Raw genomic sequence first — 18756 nt, 5'->3', positions numbered from 1 at the left:
GCTCACTGGTAATTGGTCTGTTTCTAGCAAAATAACCCTTTCCATATGTAGTGTCTTTAATGACCTTGAGTTTGGCATTGTGGTTAGCCCATCATCTTGAAAACTTCGTACACACATGCACATGATTACTTGTCCCTTCATCTAAAAATACTGGGAAGAATGTGGATCTCTAGCTAGTTTTTGACTGTAATTGGGAATGCTGTTTTTCTGAAAGTTGATTTTTCCTTATCTGCATAGTTTAAGCAGTGAAGCTTTTGCTTACCAAGGTATTTGTGCTTGCATCAGAAATTCCTTACTGTTCTAATTATCGTCTGTGTTAAACAGATACTCTTGAAAATAATTTTTCTGTTAATTTGTTAGTTTTAGTTGTATTTGCATATGATTTTAAGAAAGTGCCATAAAGTAGCAGAAACTGTTTAGCCTAGCATTGAAGTGTAACTGAGAAAAAAGTTGTTCTGCCTAATTCCAAGTGAGGGAAGAAATCTGGCCATCCTTAATAATGTTCATGTCCTTTTCCTTTCTGGGCACAGACTGGTGCAGTCTTCATTTTTTCCTTCTGCATTGTCTATCAGTTCTTAAAGGTATGGGTGGGAGGTAAGTAAACCAAATACGGTTTTGTGTAGCTGGCACAGATTTCTAGTACACCAATTTCTAGATGGTATTCTGCTTTTATTTTACTGAAAAATAATTTTATATCTCTGTTGATATCATCCCATGATGAACTCAAGTGCACTTATGTTCCATTTCAACAAATACTTACTTTACAAATGTTCATGCTGGTAGAAATCGTATGGAGGGGCGTGTATGTGCAAGTTGCATTAAAGTTTTTAGTAAGTAAATGGCTTACTTAGCAAGACATCTATTTCACACTGTGAACTGCATTCTCTTTGCGCAGATAAAGATGTCTCTGGGCTTGTTGTTATCTGAAACAGTTCAGAGATGTGTTTTTATGGTTTGAAGGTGGTTGCTGTTGGTGAGGATGTTGGTCGCACCACACCCTGTTGATCAGATAAGACTGCAATAAAAGACATATAGAAAAAGAAATGACAACACATTTTTATGTTGAAAATCACAAAGTAGTCTTCACAACATGCAGCATTTTAATAAGAAATTGCCATTGAATCAGGCATTTTGGTGCAGATGTGAAAGCGGGAACAAATCTAAATTTGCACAAATGTCTACTCCCTTTTGTCATATTTTGCTCTTCTTAGTAGCAAGCTTCATGTGCAATGCTAAGTGCAAAAATAAGCCCTCAGACTTCTGTTTCATGATTTATTGCAATGTGTTATTTGTATTTTTTTTCTACTAGCACATTAAGCCTATTTTTGATAAATTTAGGGTGAATCTTTTTATTTAGCTTACTGAAAGAAAATGTATGTTTGTGTACGTTCCATATGCATATACACAGAAGTGCATAGAGTTTCCCACCTGAACACAAGAAGCCTTGGGAAGATGGCAGTGTTGAAATACATTTCAGTGGAAAGTCCTTGTCCAAAATATCATTTTGTCTCAAGCAGTGATGTACATTATTTGGGGAAAAGGTATTGCTTGTCTGCTCTGCAAATTGTGAACACTAAACCCAGGGTACTAGACCTTGTGCTAAATCAGTGTTATGTTATTGACATGAGATGGTTTGTTCTTATTTGTATTTGTTGGGAACCATTATCCTCTCCAGTGTGGAAGTCCCCAAAGTATCCCAGTTTAGGAAACTGTGCCTTCATAGCTACAGGGAGGACAACCGATTTAGAATTTATGTTTTGCTCATGCTACTTTCAGAGTGCTTATTTTAAGGGTGTACACAGTGTGATTGCCATTATGTATTCAGCTGAGTCTCTGGTAATTCTGATCACATCTTCACAGTGTAGTGTATGGTGACAATATTGCCTTCAGGGGTTGTTTCTGTACCAAGTTGCTTTTACAGCTCTGTCTGCCCATCTGTTCACAAGCAGCTGCCTTTAACAGATGCTTCAAAATGCTCTCAATATAAAAACATATTTTCAGGCTTTTTTAAAGCTGTGTTCTACTTGCAGTATGATCCTACATGCTGAAAGCTGGCACGAGAGAGGGAAATATACATCAGGGGAATTGATTCAGTTTTGAAGACAGTCAGACAGCCTTTGGCAGCATTTTTTAATGTAACTTGATGTGTATCAGAATTCAAGAAAAAAACATGTCAGTGTAACTAAGATGTTGCACTGAAGTGATGCAGATGAGCAGCCAGAGTTGGAGACTGAAAATGCATTTAGCTCCTATTGCAGCATTATGCAACTTAATAACTACTGAACTGTTGTGTAAACAAAATGTTCATAATTATTTTTCAGTCACAGGAACTGGAATTTGACTTTTGTTTCCTCTCAATTTATCATGATTCAGAGGTGATCTGCACGATGGAGTTGTAGTAGCTCGCAAGTTGCTTCAAGGCTGGTAATGCTCCTGTACTGTTGTGATGGATAGGAAATGGGTCTTCTCATCACTTTTGCCACAGTCTTCCTGTATGCAATTAGGCCAACCTTTGGTGTCTATCTGTGAAATGGGAGCAAGGCTTATATCATAGATTTAGAACTCAATTCTGACTGGATCTGTTTAAAACTCACCTACATTATTTGTGGAGGCTTCGGCTTGCACCCTGCTTGTGTTACACACTGAGCCTGCAGCATTCATTACTTCAGCAAGCTGTGCTGAAATCTGTGCTTTATGATTTCTGTAAGGAATGCTGTTTGCCTACGGAGGAATTCTTAACCTATATATCACAGAGGCTGTGGGCTTTTCCAACCTGTGTAACCTCCTGTAATAAAGATACAGTTGCTACAGTTGACCTCTTGTGAAAAGTGGATCTTTGTGCTTTTATTCTGTGGCCTGAACGGGACACGTAACAGAACGGGCACTGTTCGTGCTGTGGGAATTTTCCTGTCTCTGACTGGTGAAGGGAGCAGGCAGGGGGAGGAAAATTGGCTCTGCAAATCCAGTGTCCAATTTTGTCGTTTACAGAAACTTCTTGACCTCAACTTTGTACAGCTAATGTTACAGAGAGTATTTAGAGGTTTGATAAATATTTTTGGGAAAGATAGGGCTAACTGTTGCATTAAAATAGTGTTGTGATGCCAAGACTGTGTATTTATACTTCATTGCTGCAAGGCTAGCAGAATCACAGAATCATAGGGGCTGGAAGGGACCTTCAAACATCATTGTGTCCAGACTCCCTGCAAAGGCGTCCAGGAAGGCATCCAGGAGTGACTTGAATGTCTCTAGAGAAGGAGAGTCCACAACCTCCTTGGGCAGCCTGTTCCAGTGCTCCATCACCCTCACTGTGAAGAAGTTCCTTTGCCTATCGGTGTGGAACTTGCTGTGCTCCAGCAGCAGTGTCCATAGAACTCCACTTAAGTTGATGTTACGCTAAGTAAAAGAAAAAATATCCAGTCACTTTCTAGGTTGCCTTTAAAAATGCTTTATACTTAACACAACTACTTGTGAACCACTCTAATAGAAAGACTGGGAGTAACACTGTGGTAAAATTACTTGTATGGTGGAGGCCAAGTTTACCATGTGCATGATGGAGAAGACCTTACTTCTCTTCCTTCTGATATGTTTTCTGATGTGTCTTTCAGAGTCAGAGTAATTCTGCAAACTGGCTGAAAATTTCTGTTCTATCATTGTGCACTGGTCAGTCAATTATTAGCAGTTGTAGAAGCATCATCATTGGCTTGAAGTCTGTGCATAGTCACAGAGCAGGGCAAAGCCTCACTAAGCCTTACTAGCTAACAGGGATTTGCGTACTTGTTGCTTATTGCATCTCAGTTTGTCAAAATCTTCTATGGGCTAAACTACTCATTTTCCCCAAAAGCACGTGAGGAGGATACTTTCTCTCCCTGAATTAAAGCTCTATCACTTTCTAAGTAAGGCAGTATATCTTTCAGAAAGGTACTTTCTAGAGAGGGTTGCAGCTAGTGCATTCTAAGCTTTTATCCCAGAAAAGTTGAACTTTCGGGCAAATTATATTGAACAAGTTGACTTCCAGACAGTCCGCTGACTGAAATGTATTTCAACACAGTGCCTGCTTAGAAGATGTATTTATTTTGCCTAATTTCTGGAGCATTCTGGTGCTTTTGAGACCTGTTACACAAACTGTTATTGGTCTCCACTTTCAGCAAAACTGGACATATTGGTGCACATGTGCAAATATTTTCATATATGCAAGGGTGCATTTACACTTAAACTAACCTTATTTTTTCACCTTTTCTTGTTCACATAAAGGGGGCTCTAATACAAATTGTATTCTACAGATTTTGTAGCATACTCGTAAAAATCTTTACATCTTAAAGGCTTAGCTGATATAAATACATTCTCGCCCTTCTTGCTTTCTTTGCTATGTCTTACCAGCACCTTGTTCCTGTCAGGGAAAGGCTGAGATGAGAGAGAACCTGCTACACTACTTGAATGTTCCCGTAAGTGAGAGCAATCTTCAGCTGCTTCTTCCAAATCTTATCATTTTTGTGGTGCCTGAGCAAAGCACAGTAATTACAAGGAAATCTGCTACCTATTCTTAAGTATTTTGAGGTAGTGAAAGAACTATTGCATACAACCGAGTTTCTCAGGATGTATAATTTTTTTTGTTGTTACAGTGCTGATGTAATCATTTCATGGATCTTGTTTGTTATACACTGTCACAGATAATGGGTTTAGATCTTCATTTTTGTGCCCATCCTTTTCTAGTTCTTCATTAGAATCATAAAATAGAATAGTTAATGTTGGAAAAAAACACTGAGATCATCTAGTCCAACCATTAATCCATCCCCATTCATAATAATTAATCCAGCAAGTGCCAGTTGTGAAAAAAATTCTCTATAATCTCGTTCTCTGAAGCAGTCTTTCCCAGATTTGGACAAGTTAGGGCAAAAATGGTAGTATTCATTCAGCTGAATGGAAACAATTCTCTGAAGTAAAATCTATTGCTTGTTGGTTGAAATCTGGACTTTGCATTTTTCAGGCGATTCCATTGTTTCAAATTCATGCTTCCAGCATGCATTGAAATAAAGTTTTTAATACAGTCGGACTTTAATAGTTTTCATATTTATTGCATTTCATTTTGTAATTTAATATCAAAGCTAAAGCACTTCAATTTTCCTGTATAAGACTGTAACCAATCGCAAAGTAATGAAGTTGAAATGAAGGGTTCTAATTTTACCAAAACAAAATACCTAGGTTTAATGAATGTGAAATGGTTCAATCGTTATCCCTTTAAAAGGTGGGAAAGTGCTGTTTCCACAAAAATATGAAAATTCTAGTCATTATTTTTCTGTTCTGTGGGGAAAATACTCATTTTTCTTGGCAGTTTGGGATTTAGCCTTTGCAACTAATCATAGAAGTGTCTTAATATCGGTTTTAGTAAGTGTAACTAAGATTCGAGACAAAGCATAACTGATACAAAATTTCTTGATGGGAATTCTGGCCAAAAACCTACAGTGAATGCAAAGAGTATGTGGGACAGACAACTCAGAGTCAGCTGGAAGCAAAACATCTTAAAAAATACTGTAAGGAAAAAAAAAAAAGCAATGATTTTTTTTTGTGGGAATGGACAAGTTTAGTAAGAGCTTTCATCTTTTATCTAAGAGATTTTTGTTATAATTCTGCCTGAAATAAAAGCTTTGTTCTTAAGGGCAAATTGAAAGCATGCTTTTTTAACTCCTTAGCTTTCAACAATAGTGTATAATATTTTGGTTCACCATTGTATTAAAAATGTAAATGTTTTTCTCACTTCTCTGTCAAAATAATTTATTAATATTGACGCTGCAGGGTAACTTGTCAGTACAACTCAAAAGCTTGGGTTTTCCCCTTCTGGCAGATTACATACAGATTATATAAGTTGCTGTAATGCAGACTGTAACTTAATTATTTTATGCATCTTGAACAGTGTTCATTTCTGCAAGTGATAGCTGCCTAGTATGTAGTTGCTCATGTATTTTTTCTCCTTTTTGTATTCTACAAAGGAAAACACATTTAAAAAGCAATGGTATGTATGCAAGGTATTGCTGCTGTGCAATAAGTCTGTCTGCTTTCAGTGCTAAAATACGTGAAAACAGAACAGTCAAATTGCCTGTATTTGTATGTGGTGGTGCAAATTTTATTGTTAAGGGTTTTAACATTGTGCTTTTAACAACTAGCAGTAAACTGTAACTTTACCTATAACTGTGCTTACTATAATTGCTTTGCTTACATAATTTCATCGGGTAAGCCTAGAAAAAATTATTTTGCTTACGTAAATCTAACCTTTTGATTTTTTAAAAATGCCAACAACTCACCAGTAACTAGTGTGTTATTTTTTAATACATAAAACATGTACACATCTTCTGAATGGTTTCCTAACTAACATTTAGGAATAGTTATATATTTTCCTCCAGTGTTTTCATTAACTTCATTCTGGATCAAGCAGAATTCTTCCTTTTTTTGTATTCCCACATTTCAGTTACATTAATAGTCGCTTTTTGTGCATCTGTATTTGAACTTCCGTATCAAGGCAACTCCATGTACTTCCCTGCTGACCTCAAAACAGGGCAATTCTAACTGCAGGATAAAGAGAATTTTGGTCCAGAAATCTTTCCTTTCACATGAAGTGCCTGAAGTTAGCCAATGACTATAACTTTTGGCTTAATTCCTTTCTTTTTGTGGATGCAGATATTTGTATGCAAGAGGACACGCGTAAAGACATGGTGTGCATTGGGTATATAATCGGCTGGGAGCAGAATTTGATGGGACTCCTGTGTGCACACAACTTGAGGCAGAGTTGCAGATTGAAATGTGAATTCAGTCAGTAAATTCATTTACTAAGGAATTGAGTCTGATTAATAGTCTGCAGAATCTGCAGCCTAAGGAAACCGCTGCTAGCCTGGTTGCGCGTGGTTTCCCTATGAGCTGTGTTTAGTGCAGAAGAGGAGCAACATGTCGAAGAGTAGTCAGGTTTGAAGTGTGGTAGCAGGCCTGTTCTGGGAGTTGTACTTAATCATACTTGGGGTTTGAAGGGAGGTGTCTGACTTCAGAACTGTCAACACTTAATTCACATGCATGCACATTTACAGTTTATTTAAAAAAAAAAAAAAAAAAGCCTTTATAACACTCATACCGTTGTATTTTGATTGGCATGTCAGGTTGAGAAACCTGGCTGTTCTAATTCTACTGCACATTCTACTTCCTACACATTTTAACTTCTTGGTTCTTGTTAGTTATTACTTCAAGTTTTTATTCTGAGTTTTATGTAACATCTCAGTAATAAGCTAGTAGAATAAAAACAGGGTTATGCAGTTCGTTTGAATTGTGTGTCCTTGTATTTTGTTGCTCGCACCTTATTAGTCTTCTGCAAAATGTTCCACTTTTCTTTAGTTTTGGCAGGCTGCTCAGAACACCATTTCCTTCTTTTCATTCTGGTGAGATCCAATTGTTCTTTGCTTACACTGCAGGAGCCTTTCCCAGAATTTAGCCCAGAGTTTTTATACACTGGGGAGTTTCCAGTGTGTTTAGATTATAAAATGATTTCCTAGTGTGACTGACAGAACCATGCTTTCAGATAATGCTGTCAAAGTACATTTTGGTGGTGTTTCTCTGTGTCACGTTGCACTGTTTTGCTGTACTGAAATGATCTGTACAAATAGTTTTGTCATTTGAAAGTGATATTTTTCAAGCAATCCTCCCAAGCAGAATCATCCCAAAACTTTTTTTTTCCTGTTCCTCTTGTTAGGTGTGTGTAGATCAATTGGCGTAAGCAACTTTCTTATCAGTCATCTCGAGCAACTACAGGAAGACTGTCTGGTTACCCCACATGTTAATCAGGTGAGTGGAGAAATAGATTTAAGAATCTAGTTATGGTTTTGGGTTAATAACCCACTCCTCCCCATCCTGGTGCCTGGAAGACTAAACATAACTAGCCTTACTCCTGCAATTTCCTCTCTTTCATTTCTATACATGCATTGTAAACCACTCAGGAAGGCAATTAGAACTGGGGAAAAAAAATTCTTCATCCTTTCATTCCCCGTGTTCTCCCAGCTAGTTGTCAGTGGTTGGTTTTAAGGCCCAAACAAATGGTTAGCGCATCAGTTTTTGATGATAAAGCAGTTGAGGAAAAAATTCAAGTAGCACTAAACATTTAGTGTCTCCAGAGTAAACAAGGTTTTGGAGATCCTGTGCTTGAATACTAAGTATAATTTCTCAAAGCAATACTGAGGTGATACTGTATCCATGCAAGTGTACTGGTACACTTGCTCTCTCTTCTATGAGGAGATACAATTGTCACCTACATATGAGCAGACTTCCAGGACACTGACAGCTGTTCCAATTCCTACCACTTGCTGCTAGTGAAAGTGCACTTCTGCTAACATAAAACAGGGAACTGGAATGGCTGAGGTACAGACACATGCTTTTTCCTTTTCAGCAGGTGTAGAGGCTTTTTTGGCAGGTTTTTATTGTGTGAAGTTAGAAACAGGCATAAAAGGATTGCTCAGAGTGTGACAGAACATCTCTACTTTTTGTTGATCACTAGACAGAAGGCTAAAGGACAATTGTGAGTAATGTAAAATGTACTTAAAAAGAAGGAAAATACTGAAGTTCAGTTATTCAAAATAAACCAGGGACCAGGTTGTGCCTGTTAAAGAATGGGTAAATTTGCCAAGGTTCAGTTGTGTCATCTTTTCAGAAATACACCTCTTCAAACCTTACTCTGGAGCTTGGCAGACATTGTTACTGTGTTAAATAAGAGTAGCTTTTCAGTGTCCCACCAAATCACTACAGATTACAATGTATAATTATGGAATTGTTTTGCAAATTTCCTCTTACCCACAGTGTCAGCGTTACCAGTCTCATTGCTAACAGAAGTTACTTCTTGATGGGGTCCTTTGTTTTGTGGCTGAGAGGAGTCAAAAAGTTGAAACCGTGGTGGTTCTGAAAGATTAGTGTTGAGTGTTTGTGTCTGTGCCCAGGACTATTCCATTTATCCCTCTGTATTTAAGTAGTCATTTTTTTTGAAGTGGTGCACAGCACATCCAAATAAAAAATGTCTGTACTGCTGCAAACTGCTCCACTTCTAGCACTTTCATTATAGCATTAATTGTCAATTGTCAGGGCTATGGAATCTTCAAAAGAATATTTAGTGCTGTTCCTTGCTGAGTCAGATGAAGAGATCACTGAAGCACTATAGAGGCAAGTGCTATAATTAATTCCAAATTAATTGCCCAGTATTTGTGATACCAAAGAACTTTGCTGTGTATACTCACAAGATAGCCTACTATTTCAGTGAACTTATTTCTAAATACAAAACATTTGCTAGCAATGACATTGAAATTCTAAGTACTTAAAGCATAAATGAAGGAATATCACTTCTGTTTAGATATTTTAAATTATCATAAAGAATTTAGGATATTCATGCAATTCCAACAGTTCTTATGGTATTAAAACTGAAAGTTATTTGTCTGTGAAGAGAAAGAAGTAGGAAGATAGGAGAAAGGAAGTTGTGTGTTTGACTTTTGCTGTCTTTATGTACCAGGTGGTAAGCAGTGTTTCTGTTATACCAATTGAGTTGTAAGCAGTGCTGCTTCTTGGTTCCTGAAAAAAAAAAAAAAAAACCAACACACTATTGTGATGTTCTTTACCAAAGTAGGAAAGACCAGCCTTTTCAAGACTAAATATTTTCTGATAATGAGCATGCAGCCTACTACTAAAAGTACTGTCAAATGTTCTATGCTAAGTATTTCATTCTAACAGTGAAGAACGAAACAAGTTACAGGTTTGAGTTGCAGGATTTGTAGTTGACTTGGTGTGCATTTAATGCAATAAATACACTGAAACAAGATGGATCCTCTCCAAATTCTGTGCAAAGGTGCTCATCAGTATTTATTTATTTTTTTTTTTACTTCTGTGGGAGTTCAGTTAGCTGTGGTATGACCTCAGAAACGCTTAAATATTGTTAATGTCACCGTTGATATTAAGCCATAATATGTAAATTTGTACGAGGTAGACATGCATTTTAGGATTTGATGCTATGATTTTCAGGCATTTGTATATAAACTCACTTGAACTGTTCCTTTATGAAGAAAACTCAATTCTGGGCTGAAATTTCACTTTTTTAAAGGAAAAATAATTTTTAGTCTATACATTCTGCTTGAGAAGCTGGCTGGAATCCAGATGCAGGTAAAGATCCACATGAAAAGATCTGCAGCGGTGTGGAATGAGTAAGGGTTGTGTACTGTCACATGGACCTTACTGAGAGTCTAGGTCCCTGCATCAGGATTGCTGTTAGGCTTAACTTTTCTCCCTTTGCAGCATGACTGTCATAAAAAATCTGTGCTTTTTTTTGCAGTGCCCTGGTGGCTGACTAAATTGCAGCTGTGAAGAGTTCAGTAATGTGAACTGCAAACTCTTTTATTAAATAGGACGGATTATACACACAAATCCCTCTGGGTAGAGTGCCAGAATAGATCAAGATCTTTCTCTAAGCTACTTGATGGGCATCCCTTGCCTGAGAAGTTTGGTGACTGAAATAGCAAGGGTGGGGCAGGCCAGGAAGCAGGAATTATTATTTTGAGGGGAAGCACATGCTGGCCCCCCGCCCTATGGCTCCTCTGCCTCAGGATGCTGGTGCCTTGCATTCAGATGCTGCTAGAATCTTCCAGAAAGGTTTCAAAATAAAAATAAAAAAAACCAAAACAAAACAGAAGTAATTATTTCATTTCATGCACTTGATTATTTTAGTCACACTTTTAAGAAGAAAAATACTTGCAGTACACAACAGAGTGACAAAAAAGCGTGACAGAATTCAGTGCATGAAATGTGGAAGTCTCATCAGTGAAAGGCACAAAGTAAAATGATCCCATGTATGTTCCCATGGTTGTTGCTGTAAAGCCTACTTGAGAAACAGGGAACATCTCAATGTACTGTTATGGTTTTAAATCTTAAGGTACAGCCTGGAACTGTTCTGCTTTGAACCCATATTAGACAAATGACTAAATCTTGACTGCATGTGTATTAGCAGTAAGTGCTGAATAACTCACCTGATGCTATAGAGATGCTTCAGGTTTTTCAGCATTTATCTGTAGGAAAAAAAAAGTAGTATTTTCAAGGCTGTACTATTTATTGCACTTAGTGCAGAGAACCTCTCTAAAAATACTTATTTCTGTTTAAATAACTGAGTAATACATCCTCTAGCCAGTACTTAACAAGTTTTTAATTAGATCCCAATAGTCATGATGTGTTAATGCATTTGAAGACACTGTGCATCTATATCTAATTACCAGTGTAAAATGATACTTACCTGGGAGAGTACCTGGTGTTGCTCTGAGATGCTCAGTCTTACAGTTCAGTCATGTAAAGAACTAGTAGATTAGGCTTGCTTTGGGTTTTGTTAATCAGTGTTTTGAAAGGAACTGCTTGCTCATTCTTTTTTTCCCCTCAGTTTTGCGTAATAAACGATGAGAATATTTTCTAGTCAGCTCAGCTGCAAACGAGTGAGTAACTGTATGACCTAAACACCAGTCTTTTAAATATAAACATGAAATACAAAGGCTACTCAGAGGTCAAGAAACATCAAAGGTTGAAGACATGGATGTGTCTGCTGCTTGAACCTTGTTCCTGAGTCCACCTAGTAATTTAGATCATAGCAGCGTTAGGCTGACTCAGCCCAGCCTTCCAGGGGCATGTTTTTTTCTTAGTCTATGTTGAATGACTGCCAGCCTATTGTTCTGCCTATTGTTGTCTGAAAAGACAACATGTACTAAAGATGAGAAACAGGATATGTTCATTTGTCCCTTTTGTGGCAGAAGAAATTTTCCAGATTCCATGTGTTGAGTTAATTGTTCAGGAGAGTACTTTTCTTCAAAATGCTCAAGAACTAGATCACTGGAACAGTGGTGACAGCTGCTGAGCCAAAGCCACATCACATGATTATGTATTTTATTATTTAAAATCAATGCCACCCACTTTCATCTGAGTGCAGAGGAAGGTATGTTTCTTACAGTGTATAAGCTGTGAAATATTTTTTAAGTAAAGGAGTAAGGGACTGCTATTACAGAGGTTTGGTTTTGGCTTTTATTAAAAAACCAGAAAGTTACTTGAGATTCTTACTTTCTAATAACTTTTTTTTCCAGTAGATGCCCTTGTAGCTTGTTGCTTTTCTTCTCTTAGCTGGTTCTTGGCAATTTGTGATCTTCCTTCCTACCAAGGGTCTCCTGCACAGTTCATTCTGCAGCATGACTCCTTCCTCCATATGTTGGTGACACCGCTTATGGAATACAGGATTTTCCCTGTGTAGTCTATGCCAACACACTGCTTCAGAGGTCAGGCCCTCATCCTAGACAAATTCTTTTGGTTTGTGTCTTGTAAAAGGAGGCTCCACCTCCTCTTCTTGCCTGTGCAACTCAAAAAAGATCATTAGTCAAGAAGTAATTAAGGCAGTCTTTTTGGGGAAGAGTATCAAATCGCCCATAAAAATGACCTGATTCCCAGTATGCGTTTGCGTGTATTTCTCCAACACTGAGCAGAACAGGAGTACAGGTCCAACTGCAGGTAGGGAAGATAACTGCTCCAAATACCTTGTTTCTGGGGTAAACAGAAAATGCATAGCAAACTACTGTGCCAATTAATGGCAAAATGTTTTGAGTGGATTATTATCCTTCACGTCTTCTAAAACTAATTGCTTCCATGTATGTCCCATTAGAAGTAACTTCACTCATGTTGCGTTTTTAAAGCAAGAGGGCAAAAAAATTTTCATTTATCAATGACAATGTTTTCTGCTATATGTACTTAGAAGGGTTTTTACTAAAAGCTTTTTTCTGTTTGCCTAAGGTTGAATATCACCCTTTCCAAAGACCTCAGGAGCTGGTGGACTATTGTAGGAGCAGAGAGATTGTTTTTGAAGGATACTGTCCTCTGGCCAAAGGGGAAGCACTCACTCATCCTAGTATCATTCAGCTGGCAAAGAAATATGGCAAAACTCCAGCACAGATTTGCATACGCTGGAGTATACAGGTAATGGAGGGTGGTAATAAAAACCTCTCTCAGAAGAAAAAAAAAAAAGCGTATAGTGGGTTTTGTACCAGAATAAACCAGAATATATACTGATTTTTTTTTTGCCTTTAGTATGTTGATCTGTGATCTAATTGTGCTGTGCAGAAAGATGTATTACACAAAACAAGGCACTACTTTAGACATGAAAATAATCTGATTGTAGAGAATGAAAGGAATTGGTAATAGAAGAGATGTTTTTAAACTAAATTTTAAAAACTGTAAGGAGTATTGTTTTGATTTCTCTTACTCAACACAAAGTGCTAAGCAGTGAAATAATATATTGAAGTAATTTAAACGATATAATCTGTGTTGGAAGTTAATGCACTGCATACAACTGCAATTATGAAAGGCCTATGGAAATGGCAGTGTCCTCTGAAAAATGAGAGGAAAACCTGGGAAGGCATGAGGAATGTCTGAAAGGATTTGCAGAGAGAAGATTTTCTTTGAAATTATGTAAACTTCAATAATGACAAGAATTATGTTTTCCAGAATGGAATTGTGACTATTCCGAAGTCCACAAGAGCAGAAAGGATACAGGAGAATTGCAAGGTAGGATTTGGTTACACACTGAAGTCCAATTGATGTCTGAACTGTTTTTAGAATTTGGGTTTACCTGCCCATTGTCCTGTAATTAGGGCATATCAGTCATCAATGTCAGAAATCAACTGGAGATTTGATCAGTATGTACAAGAAAGATATCCGCAGACTTCCTGGATGCTGAATACTGGACAGTCAACTTTCGTCGTTGAGTTTTTGTTATGAATATTTTTATCTATTACTGATTTATTGTAGAAAATCGTGGACTGGCTGTGGTAGGTTCACGGATCAAAATGAAGCAATGTGTGTGCTATGCATAGTGCAAAGACATGATATGAAAGCTACAAAACTCCTTTGGAGATATCCCATATACTTCTGAAGGAAGTTGCAATCCTATCAGAGTTGACTCTTCCCCTACCTTCTTGCACTGACTTGCTGAGAAGGGCCCAACATGCAGGGGGTGCACAAAGAAGTGGGAAAGGAATGAGGATTAGCAGTATCTCCTGTCCCCTCCCTTTTTTTTTTCTCTCTTTATACTAAATGTTTTTAATTAGCTTCCTCCTCATCTCTGTAATATGAAAGCTTTCTCGAGGGGGAGAGGGGTGGGGGAAAACCATAAGCACATAAAACCGTAAACACATAAAACCATAAACACATTGTTCTTCTGCAGGTCTGTTAGGAGTATGAACTGTTTGGCAAATTGGGATAAAACTTAGCAAGAAGACAGCAACCTTCTGACTCTGGCTCAATTCACTGTATGTGCTTTAAGTGTGAATTCCCACACATGCAGTGAGGCTTTCTTCTGGTGGCTATGTCTGCTTATGTAGCTCCTGCTCTGAATGTTTATTCTGACATCCATGCTGTGACTGTGGTACAAGCACAGATGTTTGTGGCACTGTGTTGTGAACCAAATCAGAGAGAATAAACAAGAATTTCTTCTTCTTTTATATTCTTTTTTCCCCTCCAGTACTTTAAATCCAGATTAGTTATATGTTTTACAGAGTTGACTTTATGACCCCACCAATTCATTTAATGCAACTGAGGGATTGTATTGCAGGAAAACTCAAATCATAGAGGAGAGAGACAGGGAATTGCAGATATCTGACATTTATCACAAATCTGTCTTCTCCAGCCCCGTGTGCCAATGTGTTGGTATAAGTCTCTACGATTTCTAGTCAAAATGGGGAAAGGTGGACCTCAGTGAGCCCCTGAGCATATAATATATAGTATTTACAGTTCTGTGATTTGTCTGTGGGTTAGGTTGGAAAAGGTTTTGAGGACCGAAGTTTAATTACAAGGAGCAGGCAGCAATTGCTGGATAATGCAGGATGGGTGGGAGCTCATTTGTAAGCAGTTCAGTCACTGCAGGATCTTTTCATGATGGAGCAACTGAAAGCAAATTCAGTTCTGAAGTGATATTGTCCCAGTAATACAACTGCTAGGAGAACACTGTCACCATCATGCATGTTGCAGATCTCACCACAGGAGAAGCCTGTAGCTATAAGAACCTGTACATGAAGACAGATGGTTGCTTTCAAGTTAGTGTCAGTACTAAAAAACTGTAGAACTGTGTCTTCTTCTGTATTAATTGGCCCATATTAAAGCCTTTGGTTTGATAGCTTTGTGAAAGTACTAATACCTTCTAATAACTCTCCTTGGCAGAAGAGACCTTAGATACTACTATTTTCTTGGACCCTTGCTTGAGGCCAGGGTCAAAAGTTGGTTGCAAAAACCAACTACAAATGAAAGTGAGTCACAAAAAGAGTAAAGGAGCCCAGTGGAGCCTATCATTCTCATGGAGAATGATGTTTGTCTATGACAAAATTTAAAAATAATTTCCAGAAGATTAGAATTAGATATATATATTACCTTCAAACTTAAATGAGTCTTGTTTTAAATGATAGAAATGCTACTGACGGTCTCTGTGTTCATAGTGTTAACTACATATGCATTCCCACAGGTGTTTGATTTTACAATAGCAGAAGATGATGTTGAAATTCTAAATGGAATGCACGATGGGAGACATGTTTCCTGGGACCCAAGCCTTATTGTGTGAATGAAGGTTTGAACTTTTTTCTTTGTCAGTGATCAGTGAGTCACACCATGTAATTTAAATTAAGTGAAGGTTGCAATAAGAATATAATTGTGAGCTTAATGTCTGATATTAATGATAACGCTTCTGAAATCCTTAAGAGTGATAACAGATAAGATTTTTTAAGGGTAGTGTTTGTGTACTGAGATCTTAAATCTGCATATAAAATCTTGATCCATAATTCAGTGAAGACTATGCAAAACCCTCTGTTAATGACATCACCTTGCCTCAGGCCAGTAAAGCAAGAACATAAGGAGATATCACTCCTTTGAATGTCAAAAAAAATGCTGCCTGTTAGCATATGGTACAGGTGTTAGCTGTAAATTAATTTTTCGGGTACTTTGTTAGAAGGTTGCAGTATACACAGAAGAAAAAGCTGAGTGGAAAAAAATGTTAATACCACTATTATAGTGTTTATAGTGCGCAGTACACTGTGTAAAGCTCCATCAAGAATATGATCTCACTGCAATAAGCAATATATTAACATCACAGGAAAGAATTTGGTATGTCTTATTGCCTGATAATTACATTGACCTAGAGAGTTCTATGCATGTTACTTACAAGCCTGTAGTTGTAACAAAGTAAGAATACCTCGAGAGAAATCTGTGTACTACCTGCATGGGTAAGAGTTGAGCAGGAATTAGAGTAAGAACCAGAGGCATCTTTGTTGTTATGGACCGTTTTCTCTTACTGGAAATTCTACAGTTTCATTCTCACTAAAAATGAAAACTAGCTTGTCTGTCACTTTTCATTTGTCTAGGAGATTTCATTAACAGACTGTTCCCTGATTTTGTTATAAAATACATATGTGTGTAAAGAGAATTAGGTAGGGGTGTATGTGGTTTACACATCTGTTCTAAGAAGAACGTCTGCTAAGTATTTTGTCCACTTGAGCTTCTAGTCACATTGGTTTGATATTTTAAGAGTTCCTGTGTCTAGAAAGGTATGGAAAGTCTGACCATGATTTATATTGTGAGTGAACTTCCTGAGGCAGTTTTCCCAGTGCTGTTCTGCTTTAGTCATATTGTGAAACAAAGGTCCTTACTTTTTATCAAGAAATGGCTTACAACAGGCATGTACCCAAGCCTGCAGTGTTTTTCTTCAAAGCAGAGCTGCTACACAGCTTGGCTGAGATACAGACAAAGTTACTGTTTACCAACAAATGGTAAACTTTTCAGAGAAAAATTGTCTGAATTTGCCTCTTGAATCATTATTGTATTATTTATTACTTAAAAAAAACCAACAAGATACTGCAGAATAAGCTGGCTTCACTGATACCTGTACAACATGTTCTTACAGAAAAGATGCTCTGCTTACACAGTCAGGTTCACATATAGATGAAGCTAAAGGCTACAATGAGGGTGGCTTTATGGTTCCATCTGTCAAAGAGAATGTGCTCTTGCTTTTGCATCAGCTTTTGCTAGGAAGTCAAGCCAGAATTTTCTCTATCTAGATAATGTTACCTAAACAGTACAATGAGTAATGAGAAGAATAATCAAATAAAAACAGTATTACTATATAAGCATACTTGTTAAGGAGCAGTTTCAATCTGATCCTCTTATGTTCAGACTTGATTATTGTTATTTCAGGATTATTGTTATTTCCCAGGATTTTTATTGATTTATTGTAAGCTATTCTACTGATTTCTTTGGTACCAGGTAGTTGCTTTAGAACTTGAGCAGAGTTTAGGTATGACAATGTGCAGAATGTAACTGGACGTACTACAAGCTATTGAAGTGCTAGGGCTCAGTTGATCCGTGTTATCTTCTAGGTGTGGTGTGCTCTTTTGCATGTTGTGCCATCACTGATCCCCATTGTTTTCTGCCAGAAGCTATAATTCCTTCAGGAGGCTGGAATGCTGTTATCTCCTGTGTGCTTGAAATGTATCATTAGAGCTTCTTCCTTTGACTACAGCTTCACAAATCTTAGGCTTATTAAATTTAGGAGCATTTAGCAAATTCTCATTCAGTTTTGTTCATATTGCTGAAAGGACAGTCTCAGTGGACTGATATTTCATGCTCCTCTATACAACTACATTGACATTAAAGATGATGTTAACAGTTTTCTTTTTAAGCAAAAGCTGCTACAGAATAAGACCATGAAACATCACGTAAATGAACATTTCTGAAGTACTGCCAACTTTGATAACAGTGTAGATAACTAATAAAAAATTGGAAAGTGAACAGTAGTGAGATTTAAGGGTAGGAGTGAGGAATAATGTTCTCTAACAGAAGCAAAATCTATCCAACTGTAGAGATATAAAAGCGTGGAACACAAGATGAGGTAGGTTAACTCCATTTTTTTTCTTTCTAAGTTTCTTCTTTGTTTAGTACCCTGGAGGTAGTCATGTTTGAAAGGTGGGTTTGTTTGTTTGTTTTTTAAGCTCAGAATTCATCCCTAGTGTGTATTCTTCAAGTGATACCATGCCTATTCATCCCCAGGGCTGAAATTCCTCCTTTTGTCTGTACATGCATAAGGCATGTTTTCTGCAGAGAGAGAACTTTTACCTTCATACAATGACCATTTTTTAGATACAGCAGTGCATGTATTTTATCACTGCAACTACCATCTTGACAGCAGGAAGAGGGAAATATATCTGAAAATTGAAGGCCCTTTTTCTTCTGTAATATGTACATTTTTTACAGTTGTGACTGATTGAGGCAATCCTCTCTAGTTGAGATAAACAACTATTTAAAATAAGATAACAATTTATCAGTATTATCTACCTAAGTGCAGTCAGCCTTCTTAGCAGGAGCACTGTAACTGTTAATAGAAGGTGTTCTGGTTTCAGCTGGAATAGAGTTAGTTTTCTTCCTAGCAGCTGCATGGTGCTTTGTTTTGGATCTAGGATGAGAATGAAGTCGATAACACTCTGATGTTTTAGTTGTTGCTGGGCAGTGCTTACACTAAGTCAAGGACTTGTTGGTTCTCACACTGCCCTGCCAGAAAAAGCTGCAGGGGCACAAGGAGCTGGGAGGGACACAGCCAGGACAGCTGACCAAAGGGATGTCCTGTACCGTGCGGCATGGTGATGAACAATAAGACTGAGGGTGTTGGCTGCGGGTCTGCTCTGCTCAGGGACTGGCTGG

General features: G+C 37.6%; 1 protein-coding gene across 1 annotated transcript in view; it reads left to right on the top strand.

Annotated features, from left to right (window-relative positions):
- The window catches only part of LOC122160793 (uncharacterized oxidoreductase ZK1290.5-like), a 43447-nt gene that overhangs the window by 21759 nt on the left and 2932 nt on the right, over positions 1-18756 (top strand). Inside the window, exons 4-7 of the mRNA XM_042819680.1 lie at positions 7727-7818; positions 12817-12999; positions 13528-13587; positions 15536-15637. Coding sequence (XP_042675614.1) covers positions 7727-7818; positions 12817-12999; positions 13528-13587; positions 15536-15631 — 431 coding nt within the window. The 3' untranslated portion in view covers positions 15632-15637. The remainder of the gene's footprint in view (positions 1-7726; positions 7819-12816; positions 13000-13527; positions 13588-15535; positions 15638-18756) is intronic.

The sequence above is a fragment of the Centrocercus urophasianus genome, unplaced genomic scaffold (assembly GCF_019232065.1).
Source record: "Centrocercus urophasianus isolate 14NV4802_14NV808 unplaced genomic scaffold, USGS_Curo_1.0 seq_18, whole genome shotgun sequence".
Lineage (NCBI taxonomy): Eukaryota > Metazoa > Chordata > Aves > Galliformes > Phasianidae > Centrocercus > Centrocercus urophasianus.
Note: the sequence above shows the minus strand (reverse complement) of the source record. Positions and strands in the feature narration are given on the sequence as shown.